The sequence below is a fragment of the Cebus imitator genome, unplaced genomic scaffold (assembly GCF_001604975.1).
Source record: "Cebus imitator isolate Cc_AM_T3 unplaced genomic scaffold, Cebus_imitator-1.0 Scaffold72, whole genome shotgun sequence".
In the NCBI taxonomy this organism is placed as follows: domain Eukaryota; kingdom Metazoa; phylum Chordata; class Mammalia; order Primates; family Cebidae; genus Cebus; species Cebus imitator.
In genome coordinates, this window is record NW_016107387.1 from 6,167,056 (window position 1) to 6,192,487 (window position 25,432).

General features: G+C 52.5%; 1 protein-coding gene and 1 long non-coding RNA gene across 2 annotated transcripts in view; one reads left to right on the top strand and one right to left on the bottom strand.

Moving 5' to 3' along the window:
* The window catches only part of LOC108306544, a 13,700-nt gene extending 6,012 nt beyond the window's left edge, over positions 1-7,688 (bottom strand). Inside the window, exon 1 of the long non-coding RNA XR_001826191.2 lies at positions 7,642-7,688. This is a non-coding gene — a long non-coding RNA (uncharacterized LOC108306544). The remainder of the gene's footprint in view (positions 1-7,641) is intronic.
* Positions 871-14,078, top strand: ALOX12B (arachidonate 12-lipoxygenase, 12R type). The gene is made up of 15 exons (XM_017531539.1): positions 871-1,990; positions 3,006-3,210; positions 6,048-6,129; positions 6,257-6,349; positions 6,453-6,575; positions 6,879-6,982; positions 7,247-7,419; positions 7,627-7,770; positions 9,601-9,804; positions 10,021-10,107; positions 10,410-10,579; positions 11,035-11,156; positions 12,983-13,083; positions 13,457-13,627; positions 13,806-14,078. Exons 1-15 carry the CDS (start codon positions 1,844-1,846, stop codon positions 13,983-13,985), a joined length of 2,106 nt encoding a protein of 701 aa, XP_017387028.1. The 5' UTR covers positions 871-1,843; the 3' UTR covers positions 13,986-14,078.
* The last annotated feature ends 11,354 nt before the right edge of the window (positions 14,079-25,432 follow it).

A 25,432-nucleotide genomic window follows, 5' to 3' on the forward strand; every position in this document is an offset into this window, starting at 1 on the left:
AGCAAAACTCTGTCTCAAAAAAAAAAAAAACAAAAAAACAAAAAAAAAAACCACAACACTTCCAGCAACCTATATGGCTTCCCTCTCTGCCAGATACTCACCAGTGGGGCTTGTCTAACTAAGGATGGCTCAGTTTTGCTGGTTCTGGAAGTTCCCATCAATGGAATAACAGAACATGTCCTCTTTAACGTCCGGGTCTTTTCACTCAATATAATCTTTGTGAGATTCATCTGCATTGCAGTTTATTTTTTTTTTTTTTTTTTTTGAGACAGAGTCTTACTCTGTTGCCAGGCACCAGGCTAGAGTGCAGTGGTGCAATCTTGGCTCACTGCAACCTCCGCCTCCCAGGTTCAAGCAATTCTCCTGCCTCAGCCTCCTGAGTAGCTGGGACCACAGGTGCGTGCCACCATGCCCAGCTAATTTTTGTATTTTTTAGTAGAGACGGGGTTTCACCATGGTCTCAATCTCGTGACCTTGTGATCCGTCCAGCTCGGCCTCCCAAAGTGCTGGGATTACAGGTGTGAGCCACTGTGCCCGGCCTTTTTTTTCTAATTCCTGTGTAGAATTCTATTTTATGATTATACCACAAAATATTGATCATATTGATCCATTATTTAACTTAATTCTTTTTTTTTTTTTTGAGATGGAGTCTCACTCTCTTACCCAGGCTGGAGGGCAGTGGCACAATCTCAGCTCACTGCAACCTCTGCCTCCTGAGTTCAAGTGATTCTCCTGCCTCAGCCTCCCGAGTAGCTAGGACTACAGGCACATACCATAATGCCTGGCTAATTTTTGTATTTTTAGTAGAGACGGGGTTTCACCATGTTGATCAGGATGGTCTCGATCTCTTGACCTCGTGATCCGCCTGCCTTGGCCTCCCAAAGTGCTGGGATTACAGACGTGAGACACCACACCTAGCTATTTAACTTAATTCTTATGCCCTAGATTTCACTGTGTCTTCTAATTTTTAATTTTCTTTTGTCTTCTGATTTTGTATCCAACTCCAATCCCTCCCCAGCGGATCTGGCCCCGCAGGAAGCAACAGATCTCCTCCTCCTACTCTGATCATTCCTCCCCGCAGTGTCTCCAGGTCTCTCTGCACCCATGTGGTCCCAGAGCCCTAGCTTCAACACCTCCCACCCTTCCTGTCACAGCCTCTGGGCCCTGCAGCAGAAGGATGGGCCGGCTTTCTCACTGCCGCTACCACCTGCCCCATTCCCAGGAGGAATGGCCGGGCAGCCAGTCGGCTGTGCAGCAAGTTAGTGCCCCTCCCCCTTCTCTGCCCCACCCACCAGTAGCCTCAGAACCAATGCAGGTCACATTGCCCAGGGCCCTGCTTAGCAGGGGTTCCTGGCACTGCAGTCAATGGGGACTGGCAGGAGGAAAGAGCTTATTAGTCTGATAAAGATCTGGGGCCCCACCCTGCCCCTTCCCCCAACTTCCCTGGGGCCCTGGCTCAGGCTGGACTGGCTCCCCCACCCTGAAGGCGCCTTCATCCGAGGCGTCTTCCATCCGCCCTTTCAGAGGCAGGCCCAGTGCCCTGCCTGCTTTTCCTCCCTGCCAGCTCCCAGAGGGCTCAGAGCCCAGAAACCTGCTCACTTGCCACCAGCTGGGCCCTGCCTGGGCCTTCCCCGCACGCATCCCGGCCGCCAAGGGCAGCAGCTTTTCCAGGATTTGGCCGGCAGGCCCAGTCACCCCAACTCGCCACCTCACCACTCTACCTTGGAGGCTGGCCCTGTCCACTCCACTCTGTGCCTGGCTTCCCTTGCCTGCCTTGGGTCTCTGTGTGGCCCCTCCACGGTGTCCAGGACTGAGTGTCCCTCTTGCCTCCTGAAGATCAGCCATGGCCACCTACAAAGTCAAGGTGGCCACAGGCACCGACCTCCTGTCAGGAACACTGGACTCCATCTCACTGACCATTGTGGGGACCCAAGGAGAGAGCCATAAGCAGCTGTTGAATCACTTTGGGAGAGACTTTGCAACCGGGGCGGTAAGTGCGTGCGTGCGTGCGTGTGTGTGTGTGTGTGTGTATGTGTGAGTGTGTGTGTGGGGGGGAGCTGAGAGGGGTGGAGGTGTGCAGGGGGAGCCAGGTGAGCTGAGCTTGGCCAGAAGAGGCTGGAGAGCAGATGCAGAGCTCTGAAGGCAGTGAGCAGGTGGCTCTAGACGCCTTGCCCAGAGCTGGCTCCCAGCCCGTCACACACGTCCCAGGTCTCTGCGCCATCCTTTTCCATCCTGCTCCCTCATTGCTATCCCTTTCAGCCATTCCTCAGCTCCCTCCCCGTCCTTTTCTTCTCTCCCTCTCCTTCAGCCCTCTCTCCCTGTCTCTGCCCATCCTGCATCCCTCTTCTCTCAATCCTCTCTACCTGCTTTCGTTCTTCTCCCTTTTCTTCTGTCTTTCCCCTCCCCCCATCCGTCTCTCTTCCATTCTTACTCACTCTTCCTAAGTTCAGTTGCATCATAATTGTGGCTTAAAATGGCATCAAACAAGCCTGTCTCATGGAAGGCACGCTCTGTAGGCCCTGAGACCTGATTTTGAGTCAGGCCCAGCCACCTGCTGCTATGTGACCTTAAGAGATCACTCTATCTGTGTGGTCATTCTGAATATCTGCATCGTCACTGATGAATGGGAGAAGGGGCCGGCTGGACCGCCACCTCTCCCCACTCAAAAACTGTAGCGTGGTAGCCAAGTTCCCAGGGGTCTGAAGGGTTCCTGCAACCTCGGGTGCCTGGAGAGGGGATGGGAGAAGACAGGAGCTGGGGATGGAGAGAGGGAGGGGCTGGAGTCCTACACAGGCGGCCTTGGTTAGAGGGACCCAGTAGGAGACCCCCAAGCCCGAGGAGTCAGAAGGAAGCTCAACAATCAGGTCAATATCCTGCCTCTCCATCAGTCCAGGGAGGTGAGCATTGCGCAGCATGAGCAGGGCCTGGGTGAGGGGCCAGCTGGGTGGGCAGCCTGGGAGCCAGGTAGAAACCTGCCCACTCAGCCAGCCCTGCATCCTGCCTAGGTGGACCAGTACACCGTGCAGTGCCCGCAGGACCTGGGGGAACTCATCATCATCCGCCTTCACAAAGAGCGCTATTCCTTCTTCCCCAAAGACCCTTGGTACTGCAACTACGTGCAGATCTGTGCCCCCAACGGCCGTATCTACCACTTCCCTGCCTACCAGTGGATGGATGGCTACGAGACCCTGTCACTCCGGGAGGCCACAGGTAAGCCCTCATCACCCTGCTCCATCCCATGGCCGTGAGGCCCCCTCACTCCAGCCTGCTACCTGGGCATGGCACCCGCGTTTCCAGCAAGCCAGCAGGGGCCAGCCCCAGCAGGGACTCTGGGCTCTCTTGCCACGCTCACATATTTCCCTCAGTCAGTGCTGCTGCTCTGGCCTCAGCTTGGGGCTGCGCACTGGAGGAACAGAGGTGCCTGAGGCCTTGCAGCTACCCTCAGCATCCCCATCCAGCAGCAGACAGCATTCCCAGAGTGCACTCCCTGCTGCTTCTCCAGTCCTCCCACACTCCTACAAGATGCCCAGCCACTCTAAAAAGACCCCTTGTGATGCTAGGGAGAGGCTCAGGATTCTCACAGGAGGCCTATTCATGATGCCAACTATATGCACTCCAAAAAGACTCCCTGTTACTCCAGCAGGATTCTGTTACTATAACAGGATGCCCCATTATTTCAACTGGCACCCTGCTACTCCATTTAGAAGCCCTTTGAGTTCCACAGGAATCCATGGTACTGTGGTCTTATAATTACGATGCCCTGGTTTTCTTTTTTTTGAGATGGAGTTTCGCTCTTGTTGCCCAGGCTGGAGTGCAATGGTATGATCTCAACTCATTGCAGTCTCTGCCTTCCAGGTTCAAGCGATTATCCTGCCTCAGCCTCCCTAGCAGCTGGGACTACAGGCACGTGCCACTATACCTGGATAATTTTTGTATTTTTAGTGAGACAGGTTTCACCATGTTGGCCAGGCTGGTCTCAAACTCCTGACCTCAGGTGATCTACCTGCCTTGGCCTTAAAGTGCTGGGATCACAGGCATGAGCCCTGGTTTTCTAACAGAGCATTTTTTAGACTGATGGGATGTTCTGTTGCTCCAAAGGATTCCCTATTATCCCAACAGGACACCTTATTTCTCTAACAGGATGCACCGTTACTTAAAAAGACCCCCCTTAATCCAGTAACAATCTATCCAATAGAGGCCCTATTATTCAGATAGACTGTCAGGGTTTCTCCAAGGTCGTGGCTGGCTAAGGCTGCCCAGTGGTTTTTCCAGTTGCTTGGTTGTTCCCATGGGAGAAAACAGGAGCTGAGTGGCTGAGCTCCTTGCACCCACCCCTGCCAGAGCGCCTTGTGTGGGTGGGCTGGGGTCGGCTTCCTAATTTGTAGTACTGCATGGGACTTGGAGGCCTGTCCTCTGTGATCCCCCAGTTCTACCACTTGAGTGTTGGCTTCCTTTGAGGCGGATGGGAGGGAAAGCAGAGCTGAGGACACCCAGGGCCGAAAGCCCCATCTTCCCTGCAGCTGACTACCTCTCTTCCATTTCTCATTGCCCAGTGCTGGAGTGGGGACCAGGGCCTGAGCTGGGGAAAGGAGAGGCAAGGAAAGCCTGAGAGACAGTGGGCATGCCAAGGGGAGGGGCTTGCTGGGGACACTGAGCACCTTCCCACAGTGACAGGTCTGGGTGACGCGGAAGAGGGGACAGGCAGGGTGATGCTGGTGGCCAGGGAGGAATGGGGTTGGGTGAGCCATTGCCATGCAACAGGAGGACAGGGAGACTTGAGTCACCCACAGGGCCCTCGAAGGAGTAAGGTTCCCGCCCTGGGGATTGAAATGAGCTGGGTCTCTGGGTTTCACAACTCCAGGGAACACTGTTCATCCAGAATACAATGTGAGCTGAGGCAGGAGGAGGATGGAGAGGTGGAGGAGGGTGAGGTGAGGGCCTTGATGGGAAATGATGGGCTGCAGTGGCAGCACAGGCCAGCCTGGGGACCACCAGCCAGGGTGCTGGAGAAAGACAGACCTGGATGTGGGTGGCAGTTTTTCCACCTACTAGCTGGACACCTGGGCACATTTCCAAATTCTTCTAAGCCTTGGTGCCCTCATCTGTAAAATGGAACTCACAACAGAACCTATTTCATAGGGTGGATATGAGAATCCAATGAGATGACATCTGAATGGAGTTTTTCCTTTTTTTTCTTTTCTTTTTTTTTTTTTTGAGACACAGTCTTGCTCTGTCCCTCAGGCTGGAGTGCAGTGGTGCGATCTCAGCTCACTGCAACCTCCGCCTCCCAGATTCATGTGATTCTCCTGCCTCAGCCTCCTGAGTAGCTGGGATTACAGGCGCGTGCCACCATGCCCTGCTAATTTTTGTATTTTTAGTAGAGATGGGGTTTCACCATGTTGACCAGGCTGGTCTTGAACTCCTGACCTCGTTATCCACCCACCTCGGCCTCTGGGATTACAGGCATGAGCCACCGCACCCAGACTGAAGGGAGTTTTAAAAGGTTTAACAACTGTTGGTGGTCAGGAGCAGCCTGCTGCGGGACAAATCCAGCCTTTTCCCCACATAATATGACTGTTTCTCCTTGTACAATGGGCATGGTGATACAGTCCTTTAGCTGAAACTGTTGGTGCCAGGGGTGTTTCTTAGGCTTAGATTAATAAAAAGTAAACTATCTACAAAGTACCTGGGACCTAGTAAGTGCTAAACAACTGTCAGTTATTAATATTTCAGTGGTATCTACCCAAAGGAAAAGAAATCAATATATCAAAAAGATGCTTTACTTATCACCGCACTATTCACACTAGCAAAAATACGGAATCACTCTAAGTGCCCTGATGGATGACTGGATAAAGAAAATGTGGCATATATATGTAACGGAATACTATTTAGTCATGAAAAAATGAAATCATGTCATTTGCAGCAACATGGATGGAACTGGAGGTCATTATCTTAAGTGAAACAAGGAAGACCAAAAAGTCAAATACTGAATGTCCTCACTTGGGGCAGGGGTCAGCCCTTGAGTTGCCTCCTTGGTCTCCCTACAGGAAAGACAACAGCAGATGACTCACTCCCCATCCTCCTGGAGCACAGACGAGAGGAGATCAGAGCCAAGCAGGACTTCTACCAGTGAGGGGGCGGGTGGCAGACTCTGGGGCCCTGCAGGGGTCCAGGGAGGTGGGGGCAGTGATGGCTCTGGCCCTCTGCCCTGGGGTGGTGCACGGGCATCAGGGGCACATCTGGGCTTCCCTTGCAGCTGGCAGGTCTTTGTTCCTGGCCTGCCCAACTATGTGCACATTCCCAGTTACCGTCCTCCGGTCCGAAGGCATCGCAACCGAAACCGGCCAGAGTAAGGACCTGAAGCTGTGCTGGGCCCCTCCCATAGCTTCTGCCTGGGTGCCTGCCTCCTCCCCGCCCCCTGGATCCCAGCTGCTATGCGCTTCTCCCCACAGGTGGAATGGTTATATTCCAGGATTTCCAATTCTTATCAACTTTAAGGCCACCAAATTCCTAAGCTTAAATCTCCGCTACTCCTTCCTCAAGACAGCCTCCTTCTTCACTCGCCTGGGGCCCATGTGAGTGTGTGTGAATGACGAGGGCTCCTGCCAGGACTGTCCCTCTCCCACCACCATGGTGGCCTCCAAGACAGTCCCAGGGGTTGGAATGGTCAGGAAGGCAGAGGGAGCTGACATGCAGACCCAGAAAACCCAAGACATGATCCCAGGGACGTAGAGATGCAAAGATCTTGAGACCTGGGACCCAGAGACTTTGAGACGCACAGACCCTGAGGCCCAGAGACCTAAGTGGGTGGGGCGGCCCCGCCACTAGCCCCAGCTGACCCTTGGGTGACAGACTCTCCCTGGAATCCCATCTCCTAGGGCACTGGCTTTCAAAGTCCGCGGCTTGTTGGACTGCAAACATTCGTGGAAGAGACTGAAGGATATTAAGAAAATTTTCCCTGGCAAGAAGTCTGTTGTCGCTGGTATGGAATGGGGTGTCCCAGATCGAGCAGAGGGAGCCAGGTGGTCCCGGGCGTGTGGGACGCGAGAGGCAGCGAGGCGCGCGCGCCCTCTGGCGGCTTCTGGGAAAACGTCGCCCCGGGCTCCTCTGGCCGCTCAGCTCAAGGCTGGGGGATTTGTTTTCCTCCCCGAGTCCTCTCGGTGCCCGCGCTCTTCTTCTGTCCCATGCCTCTCCGTCCCCGAGGGGAGCCGGGCCGCCTCATGACGCCCTCGTTCCGTCCCCACAGAGTACGTGGCAGAGCACTGGGCCGAGGACACCTTCTTTGGGTACCAGTACCTCAACGGCGTCAACCCAGGCCTGATCCGCCGCTGCACGCGGATCCCAGACAAGTTCCCAGTCACAGACGACATGGTGGCCCCGTTCCTGGGCGAGGGAACGTGCTTGCAAGCGGAGCTGGAGGTGAGGCCCTCTCGGGCGGAGACCCCGGCCCCCCTCCCGGCCTCCCTCGCGGGCATCCCGGTCTCTCTCCACCTCCAGCGCCTGCGCAAGTCCCAGCCACACCCGCACCCAGCGCCCCGCGCCCCGCGCCCCGCGTTCCCGTCCCACCCCTGCCCCTGGGCGCCCCGTGTGGTTGCCTACTAGCCACCCACAGCGGCTTCCCTCCAGAAGGGGAACATTTACCTGGCCGACTACCGCATCATGGAGGGCTTCCCTACCGTCGAGCTCAGCGGCCGGAAGCAGCACCACTGCGCCCCCCTCTGCCTGCTGCACTTCGGGCCCGAGGGCAAGATGATGCCCATCGCCATCCAGGTGCCTGGGCCGCAGGCGGCGCTGCCGCTGAGCCTCTGTGTGCGCGAATGTTCCTCCGAGTGTGCGCGCGCTTATGTGAGCATGTGGACCTGTGTGTATTCAGCCGTCTCTCGGTATCCTTGAGAGATGGGTTCCAGGACCGCCCCGCCTTGCCAAAATCTGCAGATGTTCAAGTTTCTTATATAAAATGTTCCAGTGTTTACATATAACTTACACACATCTTCTTGTGTGTTGGGGTTCCAGGCGTGAGCCACCGCGCCCAACCCGGGCACCTTTTTCTAATTCATAGAAAAGCCCGGTGTGGGCTGGCAGCAGATCAGGTTTGTGTGTTCGAATAGGCTTAGGTGTAGATGCACCTTGCAAGATGCAAGGACCGTCTTGGCAGCTTCCCGCCTCTCACCTGCTTGCTATCTTGGTCCCCTCAGGTACAGAAGTGCAAGGTGCGCTGCTGAGCGGAGCTGGGTGAGCTCTTGCTGCTGCATGTACACAAGGAGCGCTATGCTTTCTTCCATCTTGCATTCCTGGGCTCAAGCGATGCTCCCACCTCACCCTCCCGAAGTGCTGGGACTACGGGTGTGAGCCACCTCCACCGGCCCACTTGTGTATTTTAAATCCTCTCTAGGCCGGGTGCGGTGGCTCACGCCTGTTAATCCCAGCACTTTGGGAGGCTGAGGTAGGCGGATTACTTGAGGTCAGGAATTCGAGACCTGGCCAACATTGGGAAACCCTATCTTTAGTACAACTACAAAAATTAGCCAGGGGTGGTGGGGAGTGCCTGTAGGCTCAGCTATTCGGGAGGCTAAGGCAGGAGAATCGTTTGAACCCAGGAAGCTGAGGTTGCAGTTAGCTGAAGTCATGCCACTGCAGTTCAGCCTGGGCAACAGAATGAGATCTTGTTTCAATAAAACATAAAATAAAATAGAATATAAAATAAAATAAAATAAAATAAATCCTCTCTAGATTACTTATAGTACCCAATAGAATACAATGTATATGCTATGTATAGTTGTCATACTGTATTGTTTAGGGGAAAAACTCTGCACATGTTCAGTAGAGACAGTTTATTTCCCTAGGGTATTTTCCATCTGTTGTGGAATCCACGGTGTGGAGCCCATGGATACGAAGGGCTGGCTGCACTTGTATGCCCTATGTGTGTGCATCTGTGAGTGTGAGCACATATGTGTGTCTGTGGAGTGTGCTAGTCTCTTTTACTTCATCCATCCATCCACTTGGAAAATCAATCCCTGATTGGGGCCATACTGGAAATACTGAGCTAATTAGACCTGGCTGCTGCCTTGGGAATCTGGTCTGGCAGAGGAAGGAACTAGGTGCTCCCTTCCCAGGGGTCCCCCAAGGGTCATGTACAAGTTAGAAAGAGGCTCCCTTTGGGTGGATGGGCCAGAGCCCCAGAGCCTGATGGTCCTGGTTCCTTAGTGTAAGAGTGTAGGCTGATTTCAGTGATCTGCCTGCTCCTTGAGGGGCTGGGAACCCTTGTGCAGTGCGCAACCTGCACTCCTGAGTTTGGTGGAGGTGGGGTTGGAGTAAGGAAGGCTTGCCAGAGGAGGCGGCTTGTGAGATGGTTCTGGAAGAATAAGGGGGGGCTTCCAGGTAGAGACCGGACAAGGGGAAGGTACTGAAGTCAGGCAGAGTGAACAGCAAGATCAAACGTGGGGAGGGAAGAAAGGGCCAGGGGTACTCAGGGGACCAATGGGACTGGAGTATGGGAGGGTTTTCACCTTCTCAGACTCAATTCTGCCTCCTCCCTACAGTGGGGCCTTTCTGTGTGTGGGTCCTGCCCTCACCTAACCCTCCCTCTTTCACCACCCCTAGCTCAGCCAAACCCCTGGGCCGGATTGCCCCATCTTCCTGCCCAGCGATTCTGAGTGGGACTGGCTGCTGGCCAAGACGTGGGTGCGCTATGCGGAGTTCTACAGCCACGAGGCCATCGCCCACCTACTGGAGACCCACCTCATTGCCGAGGCCTTCGGCCTGGCCATGCTGAGGAACCTGCCCATGTGCCACCCCCTCTACAAGGTATGGGCTTGGGGGGAGGGGCCTCCCCCAGGCATCATGGCCCTCACCTGGCCTCAGAAAGGCCCCCAGCCCACTGAGCAGTCAGACTCTAGTAAGAGAGGGCTTGGCGTGGGGACTTCCCAGAGTGAGCAGGTCTGATGTTGTGGAAGTGGGGTGCTCAGCTCCTTTGGGTGCCACTGCAGCCCTCTCTCTTCATCCTCCTTGTCCTTCCCACAGCTCCTCATCCCCCATATCCGATACACTGTCCAGATCAACAGCATTGGCCGGGCTGTTCTCCTCAATGAGGGGGGGCTCTCTGCCAAGGTAAGACTCCGCCCCCATCCCCAACAAGACGCTTGCTTTCCTCTGGCCTTTGCAGATGGACAAACACCAGGACCTTTCACTTGCCTTTGGGTTATCGTGAGGGGGCATGGAGGGAGGGAACTGGATGAAGTGGGTTCTCCTGTCCAGAAAGGAGCAGGGCAGGGCTGGGGTGCTGCCTGGAGCAGGAGAGTTCCTGGAGGTGGGGTTGGCTGGCTTGGGGGACACTTATTGAGATCATAGGGGACCTGCGGGGAGTGCCAGGGATGCCTTTCTGGCTCCAGTATCTGCCTCCTCCCTCACAGGGCATGTCTCTGGGAGTGGAGGGCTTTGCTGGGGTGATGGTGCGGGCTCTGTCGGAGCTCACCTATGACAGCCTCTACCTCCCCAATGACTTTGTGGAGCGTGGGGTCCAGGACCTGCCTGGATATTACTACCGTGACGACAGCTTGGCAGTGTGGAATGCGCTGGAGAGGTGAGCTCTGGATACCAGTGGGTGGCTCTCAGGGTGGACACCCTGGGGTGTTGGAGAGGGTGTAGGGAGCTTCTGGGGACCTGAGTATGGGTCTGGTGTCATCCATAGGCTTGTGCTTGGGGAATGGGCCTGGGATCTGTGTGTCCATTACACCTGCACCCTCAGCCCAGCAGGCCCCTTTGTTGCTTGGGTCCCCAGCCCACCTCTGTTGCCCAGACCCCTTCTGGGATCTGAACTGCCTGTAGGCTTTGCCCAGCCCTTATAAGGGAGTGCTCTGGGTGCATTCTGGCCTTGCCAAGCCACCCTCTCCACTTCTGCCCCACAGGACTTGCCCTCCCACAGGCCTGGGGCAGCTCTGGGGCCAACCGAGGCCAGGGCACCCTGGGGGAGGTGGGAGAAGCCTGGCTGAGGGGCAGGAGGGGAGGATCCAAACTGAGGCCCTGTCCCCTGGTCAGGTATGTGACGGAGATGATCACCTATTATTACCCGTGTGACGCAGCCGTGGAGGGTGACCCAGAATTGCAGTCCTGGGTGCAGGAGATATTTAAGGAGTGCCTTCTAGGGCGTGAGAGCTCAGGTATGGGCCTGGGCATATGGGCAACCAGGGGGAGCTGGGGCTGAGGGGCAGCCCCCAGGCAGGTCAGCTAGGGCCCTCCTGGTCTGGATCAGAACATATTTTACTGTGGACTAAAGGAGACCAAATTGCTGCCCTGGGATTTTGGAAGGGCTCTTCTCTGGCCTCTGGGGCAGTGGCACCTTAGAGAGGGTGGGGAAGAAAACATGGCTGGCCAAGGGTCCCTGTCTGAGATTAAGGGCTGTGGGTCATCTCTGCAGAGACCTGGAGGGGGTCCCAGCCCCACCTCAGAAACAAATCTTTGTGGATTGTGAAATGGGGTGTGAGCTCCAACAGGAAAGGGTGGGAGGCCAGGGAGCTGGCAGGGGGGAGCTGGCAGCTCCAGGAGAGGGGTGAGGTCCCGCCGCCTGGGTACACATCCAGCGAATATCCAGTGAGCCTCCACAACCCAACACTGTACCAGTTACTGAGGAGGCAAAAGGGAACAGGACAGGTGGTGAAGATGCCTGCCCTCAAGGGGTTCACAGTCTAGGGTGGCAGGTATTTCCATAAAGTAAGTTGTGGGGAAGCCCAGGGAAGGTGACTAACCCATCTTGGGATGGGGTAGTGGAGAGAAGATAGGGCAGGAGGAGCAAGCTAAGATCTAGCTGAGATCTCACTTCTTGGCTAACATCTAGCTAAGATCTGCAGGATGAGAGGCTAGCCTTGAGATGACAGAGGATGGGGATGGAGAATTCTGCATGGGAGAAACCTGGAGAGCATAGGGACTTCTGAGAGCTGCTTACTGCAGTCAGGTTCTCTGCAACTGACTTAGTGTGGGAGGGGAAGAGGTTCCCAATGGGCTAAGGCTGAGGCTGTGAGCAGCAGCCAGGCTTGGTTAAGGGCCAGAGGGAGCCATCGAGGGTTTTACAAGGAGATCAGACTTGTATGCCAGATTATCAGGCTGCGCTGGCAGCCAGCAAACAGGGAAGCTGTTGTGGTGTCCAGGAGGGAAGACTGGGGACCTGACTAGGATGAGGACTGTGGGGACACCACAGAGAATTCCAGGGCTAGAAATGATGGGACTGGGACTGGGTGACAGTTTGGGTTTGGTGGTGAGGGGCAGGTGAGGGGAGGGAGGGGCCAAGGGCGACTACGGGTTTTGGGCTTTTGCAACTGGTTAAGTGATGTATGTCATCTGTTGAGCTGGGGGCTGAAAGGAGGAGAAGTTAGGGAGGAAGATGATGGGTCTGGTTTGAATGTGTGGGACTTTTGGAACCTGAGATCACCATGGCAACCAGGACACACAGTACAATAGGAAAGAGAAGCAACCTGAGGTTCACACGGGGCAACAGGAAAGAGAAACCAGCAGTTGGTAGGGAAGAGAGGTGAGATGGAGAAATCCATCTGGAGTGGGCAGAGTCCTGAAGGCAGCGATGGGAGGGAGTGGATGGTGTGGGCTGGATTGATTCAGGGCAGGACTCTTCCGAAGGAACTGAGGAACGGAAGAAAGCCTCCTGCCTCTCCCAACAGCCCCTGACCTTGGACCAGAGAGGTACCCCCAGGGAAATTGGGAGAGAGATCTGAGGGCCACACATTAGGCAGGGGCCAGGAGCAGCCCTGGAGGACTTCTGGCCAGGGCCTGTCACCCTCTGTCCACAGCCTTATGATCTGGATTACGGGCGATGGGGTTGCAGCCACAGGAGGGTCACGCAGGCAGGATGAGGGTAGGGATGCCGCAGCTTGGAGCTTTTGCAAAACGAGGAGAGAGGGGCATGGTGGCGCCCTCTGCCGGGCATCCAGGGCCAGGGCAGGACTGACGCCGCCTGCGCCTTTCCCCTGCCTGTCAGGCTTCCCCACGTGCTTGCGAACCGTGCCTGAGCTGATCCGATATGTCACCATAGTCATCTACACCTGCTCTGCTAAGCACGCTGCTGTCAACACAGGCCAGGTACCGGTGCCCTCACCAGCCCAGGCCCAGCCCCAGGTCCCGACCTCCTAGTCCGTGCCCCAATCTCAAACCCAACCTCAGCAATAATCCCTGGTCCAGCCTCAACTTGTCTCAGCCCGAGTCTCAGCTTCAACTCCAGTCCCAACGGAAACCGAGCCTCAGACCCAACTGTCAGCCCTAGCCTCTGGCCTCATCTCAAGGAAACCCCAGCCCCACACCCAGCCCCAGCCCCAGTCTAACCAACCCATCCCAGCCTCAGCGCCAAGGGCAGGGAGTCCAAGGCAGCGAGGGGAGGGAGGGTGGTGAGGGCCTGGCAGAACGAAACTCCTGGGGTGCTCTTCCACCCAGACCCGCACTTCTACCCTATCTCCAGATGGAGTTCACCGCCTGGATGCCCAACTTCCCAGCATCCATGCGGAACCCACCGATGCAGGCGAAGGGGCTGACCACTCTGGAGACCTTCATGGACACGTTGCCGGACGTGAAGACGACATGCATCACGCTGCTGGTGCTCTGGACCCTCAGCCGGGAGCCTGATGACAGGGTGAGAGATGGGGCCAGGAGCTGGGGAGGGAGGGGGCAGGATAACTGGGGGGGGATGTCAAGGGGGGAGAACAGAGTGAGAGGCCACTGAAGCCAAAGGGTGGAGGGACCAGGGCCACCAGCAGGAGGAGGGGGTGCTGTCGGGCTCTGGTCCCAGCTGCCGAGCTCTCTGCCCGCAGCGCCCCCTGGGCCACTTCCCGGATATCCACTTCGTGGAGGAGGCCCCGCGGAGGAGCATAGAGGCATTCCGCCAGCGTCTGAACCAGATCTCGAACGCCATCCGCCAGCGCAACAAGTGCCTCCCCATCCCCTACTACTACCTGGACCCGGTGCTGATTGAGAACAGCATTTCCATTTAGGATTGCCCTTCCCGTCTCGCCTCTCCCCATACTGTGCCCTCCTATTTTCAAAATAACTACAAAAAACGAAAAAACCAAAACACCCCCCAAAAATAAAAAACATACAAAAAAACCCCACAAAACAAAACAAAACAAAATATTTCCTTTCCCTGGGTCTATCTGTGAGTGTGCAGGGCAAGTTATTGGAGCGCTGGTGGCAGGGCTGGCGCCGCAGGGTGCGATGCAGGCTGTGCATGCCACGTGCTCTCACCGCCCGTTCTCTGCGGTTGTGGCATCCAGGTAGGAGCAGGGCAGCGCCAGGCCCCGGTTCCACTCCAGGACGTCCCCAGAGATCTGGGCCAGGGGACTCTAGAAGGCGGCGATGCTCCCTCGCGGGGCCTCCTCTGGGTAGGTGTCCAGACAGGCAGGAGGAAAGGCTGGGACCTCTGCCGGCTGCATTTTCAGCCCACAGCGATTCCGTTCTATTTTAACTCTCCCTACCTGGAGACTTAGTCCACCCAGTCCCAGCCCACCTAGGGGTCCTGGACCACTCCAGAACCATCCAACTTAAGACATAAACCACCCCACCTAGACAAAAGCCTGTGGGCCACAAGAAACAGACCAACTCAAGCCCGGCTCACTCTGAAGCCCAGACCACTCTAAGCTCCACCTACTAGGAATCCACACCACCCCAAACCACACCCACCGGCAACCTAGTGGCTGGAAGCCCTGCCACCTAGGAGCTCAGCCTGCTAAGCTAAGTGCGCCCTCCTAGTAGCCATTGTACCCACTCTTCTAGAAGCTGAGGCCCCAGCCACCCACACTTGGGCATTGCTTATAGTGTCCTTGGTTTCATTGCTGACCCCCCCAGAGGAGCACCAGGGCGTGGCATGTGGCCTTGACCTCAGGGAGTGGGCCTGCTAGTTCTGTCTGGCTCTTGGCGGTGGGCAGGGCAAGCCACATGGTAGTAGGAATATTGGGCATCCAGGCGCTGAATTCAGACCTACCCCATGAACTCAGTACAGAGCTGCCAGTGCTGCTAGGTCTGCTCCTCCCATGATCATTCTTGTCTCCTGGGTCTGGCACTGGCTCACCTGGCCACTGTGGATGGCAGCCTGTTGGGCTGAGCAGGTGAAGATGATCATGGTGAAACACCAATGAACACAGCACAGTGGCCCAGGGTGGAGGGGACCCCTAGATGGGAGTAGGGTAGAGAGAACAGAGCTGAGACCCAAGGGGCTGCTGCCCTGGGGCAGTGGACACATCCCCTTAGAGCATTCGGCTTGGAAAACCCTCCGGGAAGACCTCCGTGACCCAGGCCTGGAGCTCCAAGTCCCTGTTCACCGTGTGTCATCCGGGTAGCAGACTAACAATATCGGTTCCCAAAGCCGGGGATTTGGGAACACATGGTGACTAACTCTTCGGAGCCAACGCTGCACGGGGGTGTGGGTTGGAAGGGGCCACTGAGAGACCAGCTGCTTACAAAAGAGGAAACTGAGGCCAAGGAAGGAAGGTGGCCGACCACAGAGTGAACTGCAGAAGCGAGTTTCAAACTGGGAGGCTGCGATCTTTACCAGGGTGTGCAAACCAAGGCCCGAGGGCCATGATTGATCTGTAGATGTGGTTTGATCAGCTGGCAAGGTTTCTCTGTTTGTTTTTCAAGTTGAATCACTTGCCAACATTTAAATATTAGAAGATGTCTGGTTTCTGCTGAAAAATCTGAAGATCTGGTCACAGTGATAGCTGGGTCACCAGTGTCCCCATCAGACACACATGAGGTCCCCACTGGCCACAGTCCCTGCCCATTCTTCTTCCTTAGCTTTTGTCTGCTCACTGGCCTGCAGGCATTTGGATTCCAAACCACAGGGAAGGATGAGACACCAAGCCCATCTGTGTTAGGACCGTCTGATTGGTTCATTTTCTCCACTGGTTCCCAAAGGGTCCTCCACCCCCAGCCATAGGAGGGCATGCAGACCTACTGCTGAGGAAGAGCGCCTGCTGCAGATGTTCATATAGGATGAGTCCCTGAGGACTTCAAGGGGGAGGCGAGACATAAGTTGGGCTTGAAGCAGGGGCAGAGTTTGAATTGGGAGAGAGAGAGAAATTAGGGTGCCTTGTCTCCCTAGGCCGAGGGTGTGCTGAGGTGGAAGAATGGAAATCGGGGCAGATTCCAGAGGGGCTGAGCTGCTGCAGGGGAGACAAAATTGCATGTGGTGAGCAACTGGGAGCCACTGGAGGCTAATGGGCAGTGGCTCTGTCGTCAACCTCAGTACTGGAGGGAGGCCATTATGCCGGCTGGTGGCGGGAGCTGGGAACCCACAGGAGGCCAAATGTCAAGAGGATCTGGCCATTGGCATGGAGGCCACAGCTACATCCCAAGGAATTCTCCTGTGAGGAAGATTACCTTGGAAAAACCCGGAGACACAGTGACTTTCTGGGGCGAATAATAATTTTAATAGCTAATGTTCAGAGAGCACTTTCTGTGCGCTGGTGTTTGTCCTTAGGGCTTTGCATTTAATAAGAATAATAAACTATACCACAGGTGCTCTTATTACTTCCATTGTCAGATGAAGAAACAGGCACAGAGAGGTTAAATAACTTGCCCAAGGTCACACAGCTGGGAAAGATGAAGAGTATAAGCAGGAAGGGCTTGGAGGCAGCAGCAGTGTGTTTGGGCAGGAGGCTGGAGGAAGGCTGAAGAAACCAACAGGGGTATAGCCAAGGGTGAGCGGCTTGGAGCCCTCAGGCCCCAGAGGAGTGTCCCCTTTCTATGGCTGCCCAGATCTGGAGTAGTGGGGGAGGTCCTGGAGCTTGAGGTCAGCCAGCTGGTGGGACAGGTAGAGGGAGTGGTAGGTGGCAGCTGCCAGCCTTTTGGTGATCAGCTCCAGGCAGCCCACCTGTCTCAACGATGTCAACTGTAATGAGCAGAGAGCTCACTCCTGCTGTGAGCAGGGGCTCTGGACCAAATCTCAGGCCTCCCCTGGCCCTCTCTGCTCACCCCAAGATCCCAGGCCTCCAGGGCCTTGACCTGGTAGATGAGTTTCCCTGGTACAAAGAGCCCAGTATGGACTGGATGCTGATGTGGAAGGTACAGCAGAAAGGGGAATTGTGCAGCAGAGGGGAGCTGGAGTCAGAGGTCAGATCAGGCAGCCCGGGCCTCCCACAGCTATGGGCACTGAGAGGAGGGCTCCTCCCTACCTTGAAATGTGTGGTGCCTGGCTAAATAGCAGGAGAGAGCACATTTCTCACCTAGCCCCGCCCTCGCTATCTCAGAACAATGCCCTGCCTCCACTGGTGCCTGCTCAGCCTGCAGACTGGTCCCAGAGTCCAGCTCAGGGACCATCATTGCATTGGTGACCAGGAAATTCTTTGGGAGGCAGTGACAGTGGTGGATCAGGATGAAGTTGAGCCATTCAGGAACTGGGAGGTGAAGGAGGTGAAAGAGGCATTCCTGTCCTCCTTCCAGTCTCAAATGCACACTCTACAGAGGGCAGGTGCAGGAGGGTCACTATCTGCCTGCAGCACTGCCCTCACTTTCAGACCCATCTCCAACTTCCCGGCATAGCCACTTCCTGATGCTGATGGCTGGGATGGGCTCCCCTCCTTCCTACCCCACCGGGTTGGATGAATTTTCCAAGTGTTTTTTTTAAAAAACAAAGGATTACAGGTTTGGGTTCTGCCTGAGGAGTCACCTGAACTCCCTTGGCCCCACCCGTTTTAGGGCAAGCCTGACATGCTCTGTGATGTACACTAAGACCTTACCTAGGATGAGTTTAATTTTTTTTTTTTTTTTGAGACAGAGTCTCATTCATGTTGCCCAGGCTGGAGTGCAATGGCGCCATCTCGGCTCACCGCAACCTCCGCCATTCAGGTTCAAGCAATTCTCCTGCCTCAGTCTTCTGAGTAGCTGGGATTTCAGGTATGTGCCACCACATCTGGCTACTTTTGTATTTTTAGTAGAGACGGGGTTTCTCCATGTTGGTTAGGCTGGTCTCGAACTCCTGACCTCAGGTGATCTGCCCATCTTGGCCTCCCAAAGTGTTGGGATTACAGGCATGAGCCACCGCGCCCAACTGGATGAGTTGAATTTGAGAAAACTGGAAATCCAAAGAATAATGGATACCAGCATAGCCTGTCCTTCTGGTCTTCTGCTCCACAGAGGCCCTTTCAATTCCCTGTCAAAACTCACCAGTCCCGTCCCATTCTCCTGTAAAGTATGCCACGAGGAAGTGTGGATGATTTGTTAAACCAGAGTGATTATTCAATAAGAGGTTGCATTGCTTTGGGGCGTGACACTGGTGCTAGGGTTTCTGTACCAAGAGTTTGACCTGTATAGTTTAAATGCATCGTGCTCCCAGCAGAGACAAGGATATCAGAGAGGAGGCACTCCTGAATTCTCCAGTTTGGTTTATTTGATTTATTTATTTATTTATTTTTGAGATGGGGTTTCTCTCTGTTGCCCAGGCTGGAGTGAAATGGAGAAGGGACTGGGGCTCTAGGCACTGTTCTGGGGTGGCATACGGGCCTCTCCCTCCAGCCTGGGAGGGATTTCAAACAAATTAAAAACACAGTTCATACAAATTAGAATGTTCACAAGTCAAATATTGTATTCGACTCAGCCAGATGGTCATGCTGGTTCCAAGAACAATTGAGGAGACGGGGATTTATAGGCAATTTAATAAAGGAATGTTGGGATATGATTGTTGGGTTAGATATGAAACCAGCCAACATCCTATAGCGCAATAAACTATCATCTTTGGTTTATTTGCTTAAAAAAAAACTGAACAGAAGTCATTTCCATGAACTTTACAGAAACTGAGGACTTTATTATTAATAAACAATGGTATGCTGTTCTAGAAAATAAAACATCCTTCCCAGCACTTTGGGAGGCCAAAGCGGGCGGGTCATTTGAGATCAGGAGTTCAAGGCCAGCCTGGCCAACATGGTGAAACCCTGTCTCCACTAAAAATACAAAAATTAGCCAGGTGTGGTGGCAGGTGCCTGTGATCCCAGCTACTCAGGAGGCTGAGGCAAAAGGATCGCTTGAATCCGGGAGGCAGAGTTGGAGCAAGCCAAGATTGCACCATTGCACTCCAGCCTGGGTTACACAGTGAGACTCTGTCTTAAAAAACAAACAACAACAACAAAAAAAAAAACAAAGAAAAGAAAAGACTTCCTTAAAAGGACAGGCAGGCTGGGCTCAGCACTTTGGGAGGCCGACGCGCCCAAGGTCAAGAGATTGAGACCATCCTGGCCAACATGGTGAAACCCCATCTCCACTAAAAATGCAAAAATTAGCTGGGCGTGGTGGTGTGCACCTGCAATCCCAGCTACTCAGGAGGCTGAGGCAGGTGAATCGCTTGAACCCAGGAGGCTGAGGTTGCAGTGAGCCAAGATCACACCATTGCACTCCAGCCTGGGTGACAGAGCAAGACTCCATTTCAAAAAACAAAAACAGAAAAGGACAGGCAATTGTCCTTTTGATTCTATTTCTCAATTTTGGATAATTTTTCTTAACAAGGCTGCTCCCTGTGAGTACATCAAGTAATCAAATAGATCTCCTTTTCAGGGCTTCACCTCTCTCGCGCTCTCTCTCTCTTAGACCCCCATTCCTTTACTCCTTGCTGTGGCCCTGCCTTACAATCCCACTCTCCTTCTCTCCCAAGCGACAGCTAGGTAGGTGTGCATCCTTCCTTCCAGACCTTTACCTTGCCAGTTCTATTGATTTACATACTTAAAAAAACAAACACACAAAAGGGATCATGTGCTTCCCATTTGCGTGACTTGTTTTCCACCTGTATTATATAACACTTCATCATCAAGACAGTCAAGTGCCAACTTAGCAGCATGGAAGAATACCTAAAGGACTGGTAAAGCATTATTTCTGGGTGTGTCTGTGAGGGTGTTTCCAGGGAGATTGGTGTGTGAGTCAGTGCACTGAGTGGGAAACCTCCACCCTCCATGGGGCAGGCACCATCCAATCACTGGGGGTCCTGGTGAAATGAAAAAGGGGAGAAAGGGATTTCCTCCCCTTCCCTCTCTCCTGGAGCTGGGACACTCTCCTCCTGCCCTTGGACATCAGAACCCAGGCTCTCTGGCTTTGGGACTCCAGGATCTACACCAGCGGCCCCCCCAACCAGTGGAAGTATTCTCAGGCCTTTGGCCTTGGACTGAGAATTACACCATTGACATCCCTGGTTTCAAGGCCTTCCGACTCGGACTGAGCCATGCTGCTACTGGCATCCCAGGGTCTCCAGCTTGCACATGGCTCATAGTGGGGCGTCTCAGTCTCCGTAATCATGTGAACCAGTTCTCCTAATATCTCCTTATATATCTGTCTATGGTCACGCACCACATAATGACATTTTGATCAATGATGGGACCAACACATATATAACAGTTGTCCCCCAAAATTATAATGAAGCTGAAAAATTCCTATTGCCTAGTGACATCATAACTGTCATAATGTCATAGCACAATGCATTACTCATATGTTTGTGGTGTTGCTGGTCTAAGTAAAATTATGTGCTACCAGTCACATAAACGTTACAGTAATGTCCTAGGTCCTCACATTCACTTGCCACTCACTCGCTGACTCACCCACAGCAACTTCTGGTCCTGTAAGCTCCATTCATTACACCACCGGCATCCCTGGTTCCAAGCCCTTCAGTAGACACCTTATTTAGGTTTACCACTTTTTACCTTTAACACCATATTTTAGTTGTACCTTTTCAATGTGTAGATATGTTTAGATGCACAGATGCTTACCATTGTGTTACAATTCCTTATAGTATTCAGCATGGTGACGTGTTGCACCGGTTTGCAGCCTAGGAGCAGCAGGCTAGACCATATAGCCTAGGTGTGTAGTAGGCTCTTCCATTTAAAATTGTGGAAGCATTGGCCAGGCATGGTGGCTCACGCCTGTAATCCCAGCACTTTGGGAGGCCAAGGCAGGCACACTTGCAGTTAGGAGTTTGAGACCAGCCTGGCAAACATGGTAAAATCCTGTCTTAAAAACAAAAAAATTTATATACACACACATATAAAAAATTAATAAAAGCAATTTCCACATCTCTCTTTTATAATAAACTAATAACTAATGACAAAAGAAGAAAATATTTGGAAATCATCTATCTCATAAGGGCCATACATGAAAAATACGTAAAGGACTATATAACAAGTCAACAATAAAAAGTTTCAAAGGATTTCAATACATGTGTCCTGGACAGGCACGGTGGCTCATGCCTGTAATCCCAGCACTTTGGGAGGCAAGGCAGGCAGATCACCTGAGGTCAGGAGTTTGAGACCAGCCTGGCCAACATGGTGAAACCTGTCTCTATGAAAAAGAAATTAAAATGGTGCGAGCACACTCCACAATGTTCACATGAAGAAATCACCTAACACAATTCTCAGAACATATCCCCACTGTTAAGTAACACATGACTATATGTCTATTATCTATTTACTATCTATCTATCTATCTCTCTATCTCTCTCTCTATCTATCTACCCATCTTCTATCTATTTACTATCCATCACAGCCCAAGGAGACCACCACTCTGGAGAATTAACTGGCTATCCCTAGAGGTGAATGTTCTCTGTAACAACCTTCTCTTCTCAAGGCAGGGCAGCCAGCTGAGTGCACTAGGAGTAGTGTTGTGTGGTGTGTGTGGCCAGGGACCTCACAGGGCTCACAAGCTCACAGGCCCTGGGCAGAGGAGGTGGCGGTGGCTACTCCAACGGTGGTTAGGGACTGACTGCTTGGATTTTTGTGGCTGAGCTGCCTTGGATGCTGCTGTTTCTCCCAGGAATTATAGTGAATCTCAAAAGATATATACAGAAACAAACAGCAGTTTATTGACTGGGGTACAACTGGCCTCCAACTCACCAGTACATCTACACATGCAACCATCCAGTCATTTTCACTTCATCCAACATTAAACAAATCTGTTGGGTATCACTCTGTGCCAGTGCAGTGCTGGGCATGAGGCCTATCAAGTTGAGTGAGACCCAGCTGCTGCATTGCAGAAGCTCCTGGTCTGGTTGGGGAGACACACAGGTAAGTGAAGGGCACCACAGGGTTTTAGGAATTATTTGTGCATTAACTTCTCCATTTAGCACGTACTTACCGAGCACCTGCAGTGTACCAGCGCTGTGATGGGCAGTTGTGAACCTTGTCCTCCTGAGCTGGCAGTCCAGCAATAGAGGTCAGCATGGCTAGGTCACCTGGAAATGCCTCCAAGGGATAGGCAATGGGGCAATAGAAGGACCAAGGAGGCACACCAGCTTGTAACTCTCTCATCTTGGAAAGGACACACATCTCTTTTGGCCAGGATTAGTCACATGGCCCCAACCTAACTGAAAGGCAGGCTGGGAAACATTGGGAAGTCCATGAGGTATTAGGTGAGCATAAACTCTGCTACAGCAACCAGTGGTCTCTGCCGCTCCCTGTTAAGTGAAACAGCATCTCCCTCGTGGAACTGAATATGGAGGCAAATAATTCAAGGATGAAAAAGGATAGGAACTTCATTATTCCCCTGGCAGTGCCTGGGGACAGCATCCATCACTTCTTGTCCCTTGTCCCCCAGATGCCTGGAGCTTCCTGGGTTCTTCTGGGTTTCAGTTTCTTTCCTGAAACCACATGATTAACTTTTTTTTTTTTTTTGAGATGGAATTTCACTCTTGTTACCCAAGCTGGAGTGCGATGGTGTGATCTCGGCTCACTGCAACCTCTACCTCCCAGGGATTCAAGTGATTCTCCTGCCTCAGTCTCCTAAGTAGCTGGGATTACAGGCGTGCCCCACCATGCCTGGCTAATTTTTGATTTTGTTTTTTTTGAGATTGAGTTTCACTCTTATTGCCCAGGCTGGAGTGCAATGGTGTGATCTTGGCTCACCTCAACTTCCGCCTCCCAGGTTCAAATGATTCTCCTGTCTCAGCCTCCTGAGTAGCTGAGATTACATGCACGTGCCATCATGCCTGCCTAATTTTTGTATTTTTAGTAGAGACAGGGTTTCAGCACATTGGTCAGGCTGATCTCTAACTCTTGACCTCAGGTAATCCACTCGCCTTAGCCTCCCAAAGTGCTGGAATTACAGGCCTGAGCCACCACGCCTGACTTTTTTTTTTTAGTAAGATCTCACTCTGTTGCCCAGACTGGAATGCTGGAATGCAGTGGTGTGATCAAGGCTCATTGCAACCTCCACCTCCCTGGCTGAAGCAATCCTCCCACCTCAGCCTCCTGAATAGCCGGAACTATAGGCATGAACCACTATGCCCTGCTACTTTTTAAAATTTTTGGCAGAGATGGGGTCGCACTATACTGTCCAAGCTGTCTTGAACTCCTGGGCTCAAACAATCCTCCTGCGTTGGACTTCCAAAGGGTTGGGATTACAGGTGTGAGTCCCTACATCTGACCTGCATAGTCAGCTCTTTAACTTCTCAAGGTATTCAATTTCTTTTCCATTAACGCGTTTATTGCTTAAGTTAGCAGGAATTGATTGAGAGAAGTTCGACAGGGACATACACCCCTAAATCACTTCTGGGATTCTCATGATCACTGAGGAATGAACAGCTCAAATGCTGCTTGCCAGTCAGCCCTACCCTCCCTGAGGCCCTGTTCCATTTTTTTTTTTCAATGGTGGTTGCAGGGTCCAGCCTCGCAGGGTCTAGTGGGTGTTCTTTTGTGTGTGGAGGTGATAGATCGCAGGAAAGAAAGACACAAGGCACAGAGATGAGAGAAGAATTCAGCTGGGCCCGGGACACCACTAGTACCAACATGGAGTCCAGCAGTGGCCTGAATGCCTGGACGAACTGATATTTATTGTATACAAGGCAGGGGGGCAGGGTAAGGAAAGAGAATCATCTGACGTGATTGATAGGGTCAAGCAAATCATGTGCTTACAGTACAGGGGCTCCTCCCTTTCAGGTAGCCTCTGCAAGTGGGGGAGGCACATACGTCAGCATCTATCTATACACTCTCAGAAAGATCACAGGCTTTTAGGATTCCTCTATTCTTTACTTCTCACAACTTCTAAGAACTTAGAAAAAGCACTCAGTGAGAAAGTAGAACATGAAAGTGGACAAGGATGGTGACCATCAGAGCACAGCACCACAGAGAGGCATTTAAGCCCCTGGATGTCTGCGGGCTGGGCTGACTAATGTCAGGCCTTCCTCACGAGCCGGGCAGAGTAGATGTTCTCTGAACTCCCCCAGTGAAAGGGAAACTCCCCTTCATGGCCTGCTAAGTAACGGGCATCTTCCCAGGGCATTTACTCTCGCCTCCTGATCAGTTTCACAATGTCCCTTCAGTTCTGAATTATATTTGACCCGATTGTGTCTGTACTATAAGACTAAAATGATTCTATGCTCTAAAGCAAAGATTAATAAAGAATCATGATTTAATAGGACGGATTATATAATTGATGATGTGATTGTTTCTAAATATATTTGGTATCATTGCTAAAACTAAGTAATCAGTTATTGATTATACCGGGACAGCTTGTGCCTTCAGTCTCTTGCCTTGGCACCTGGGCAACTTTCTTCCCACAGGTAGTGTTTATGCAGTTATAGTATATAAATTGCATTTCGTCCACATTGTTTCATAAAAATCAGTGAAACTGAAAAACCAAAGCACTCGTGCCTTCGATGTGAAATAGAGATGGAAATCATTAGGTGAATTATAAAGGACACATTTCATTTTTACACCAAAAAAGCAAAGGCGATTTTAAAATTTGGAGAGTGATGGTCAGGTATTTTGTAGAATGTCCCTCAATTTGTGTTTGTCTGTATTTTTCTCATCATGGGACTGTAGCCGGGAGTTTCTAGAAGAAACCACAGAGGTGAAGTGCTCTTCTCACAACATTAGAACAAAGCGACATGGTACCAGCAAGTTCATCTGGATCTTTTTTTTTTTTGAGAAAGAGGCTTTCTCTGTCACCCAGGCTGAGTGCAGTGGCATGATCTCAGCTCACTGCAACCTCTGGCTGCTGGGTTCAAGAAATTCTCCTGCCTCAGCCTCCGGAATAGCTAGGATTACAAGTGCCGGCCACCACGCCTGGCTAAATTTTGTACTTTTAGTAGAGATGGGGTTTTGCCATGTTGGCCAGGCTGGTCTCGAACTCCTGGTCTCAGGCGATCTGCCTGCCTGGGCCCCCCAAAGTGCTGGGATTATAGGTAGGAGCCACCGTACCCAAACTCATCTACACTATTTGATTGAGGTGATGTCTACCAGGTGTCTCCACTGGAGTTACTTTTTTTAAAAAGGACGCTTTTTTACCTTAATGTATGGCCACTGAATACGAGCCAAAAAAAAAGAAAAATAAAATTAAAGAATGCGTATGAAATGTTGTGATTCCATCAGTGAAGATGAAATCTAGTAGCAAGGTATGATTACAGATATGGTAATGCTTTCTGATTCTCTGGAAACAGAACCTGCTTTATAATATACAAGTCTTTAACTTTAGGGGA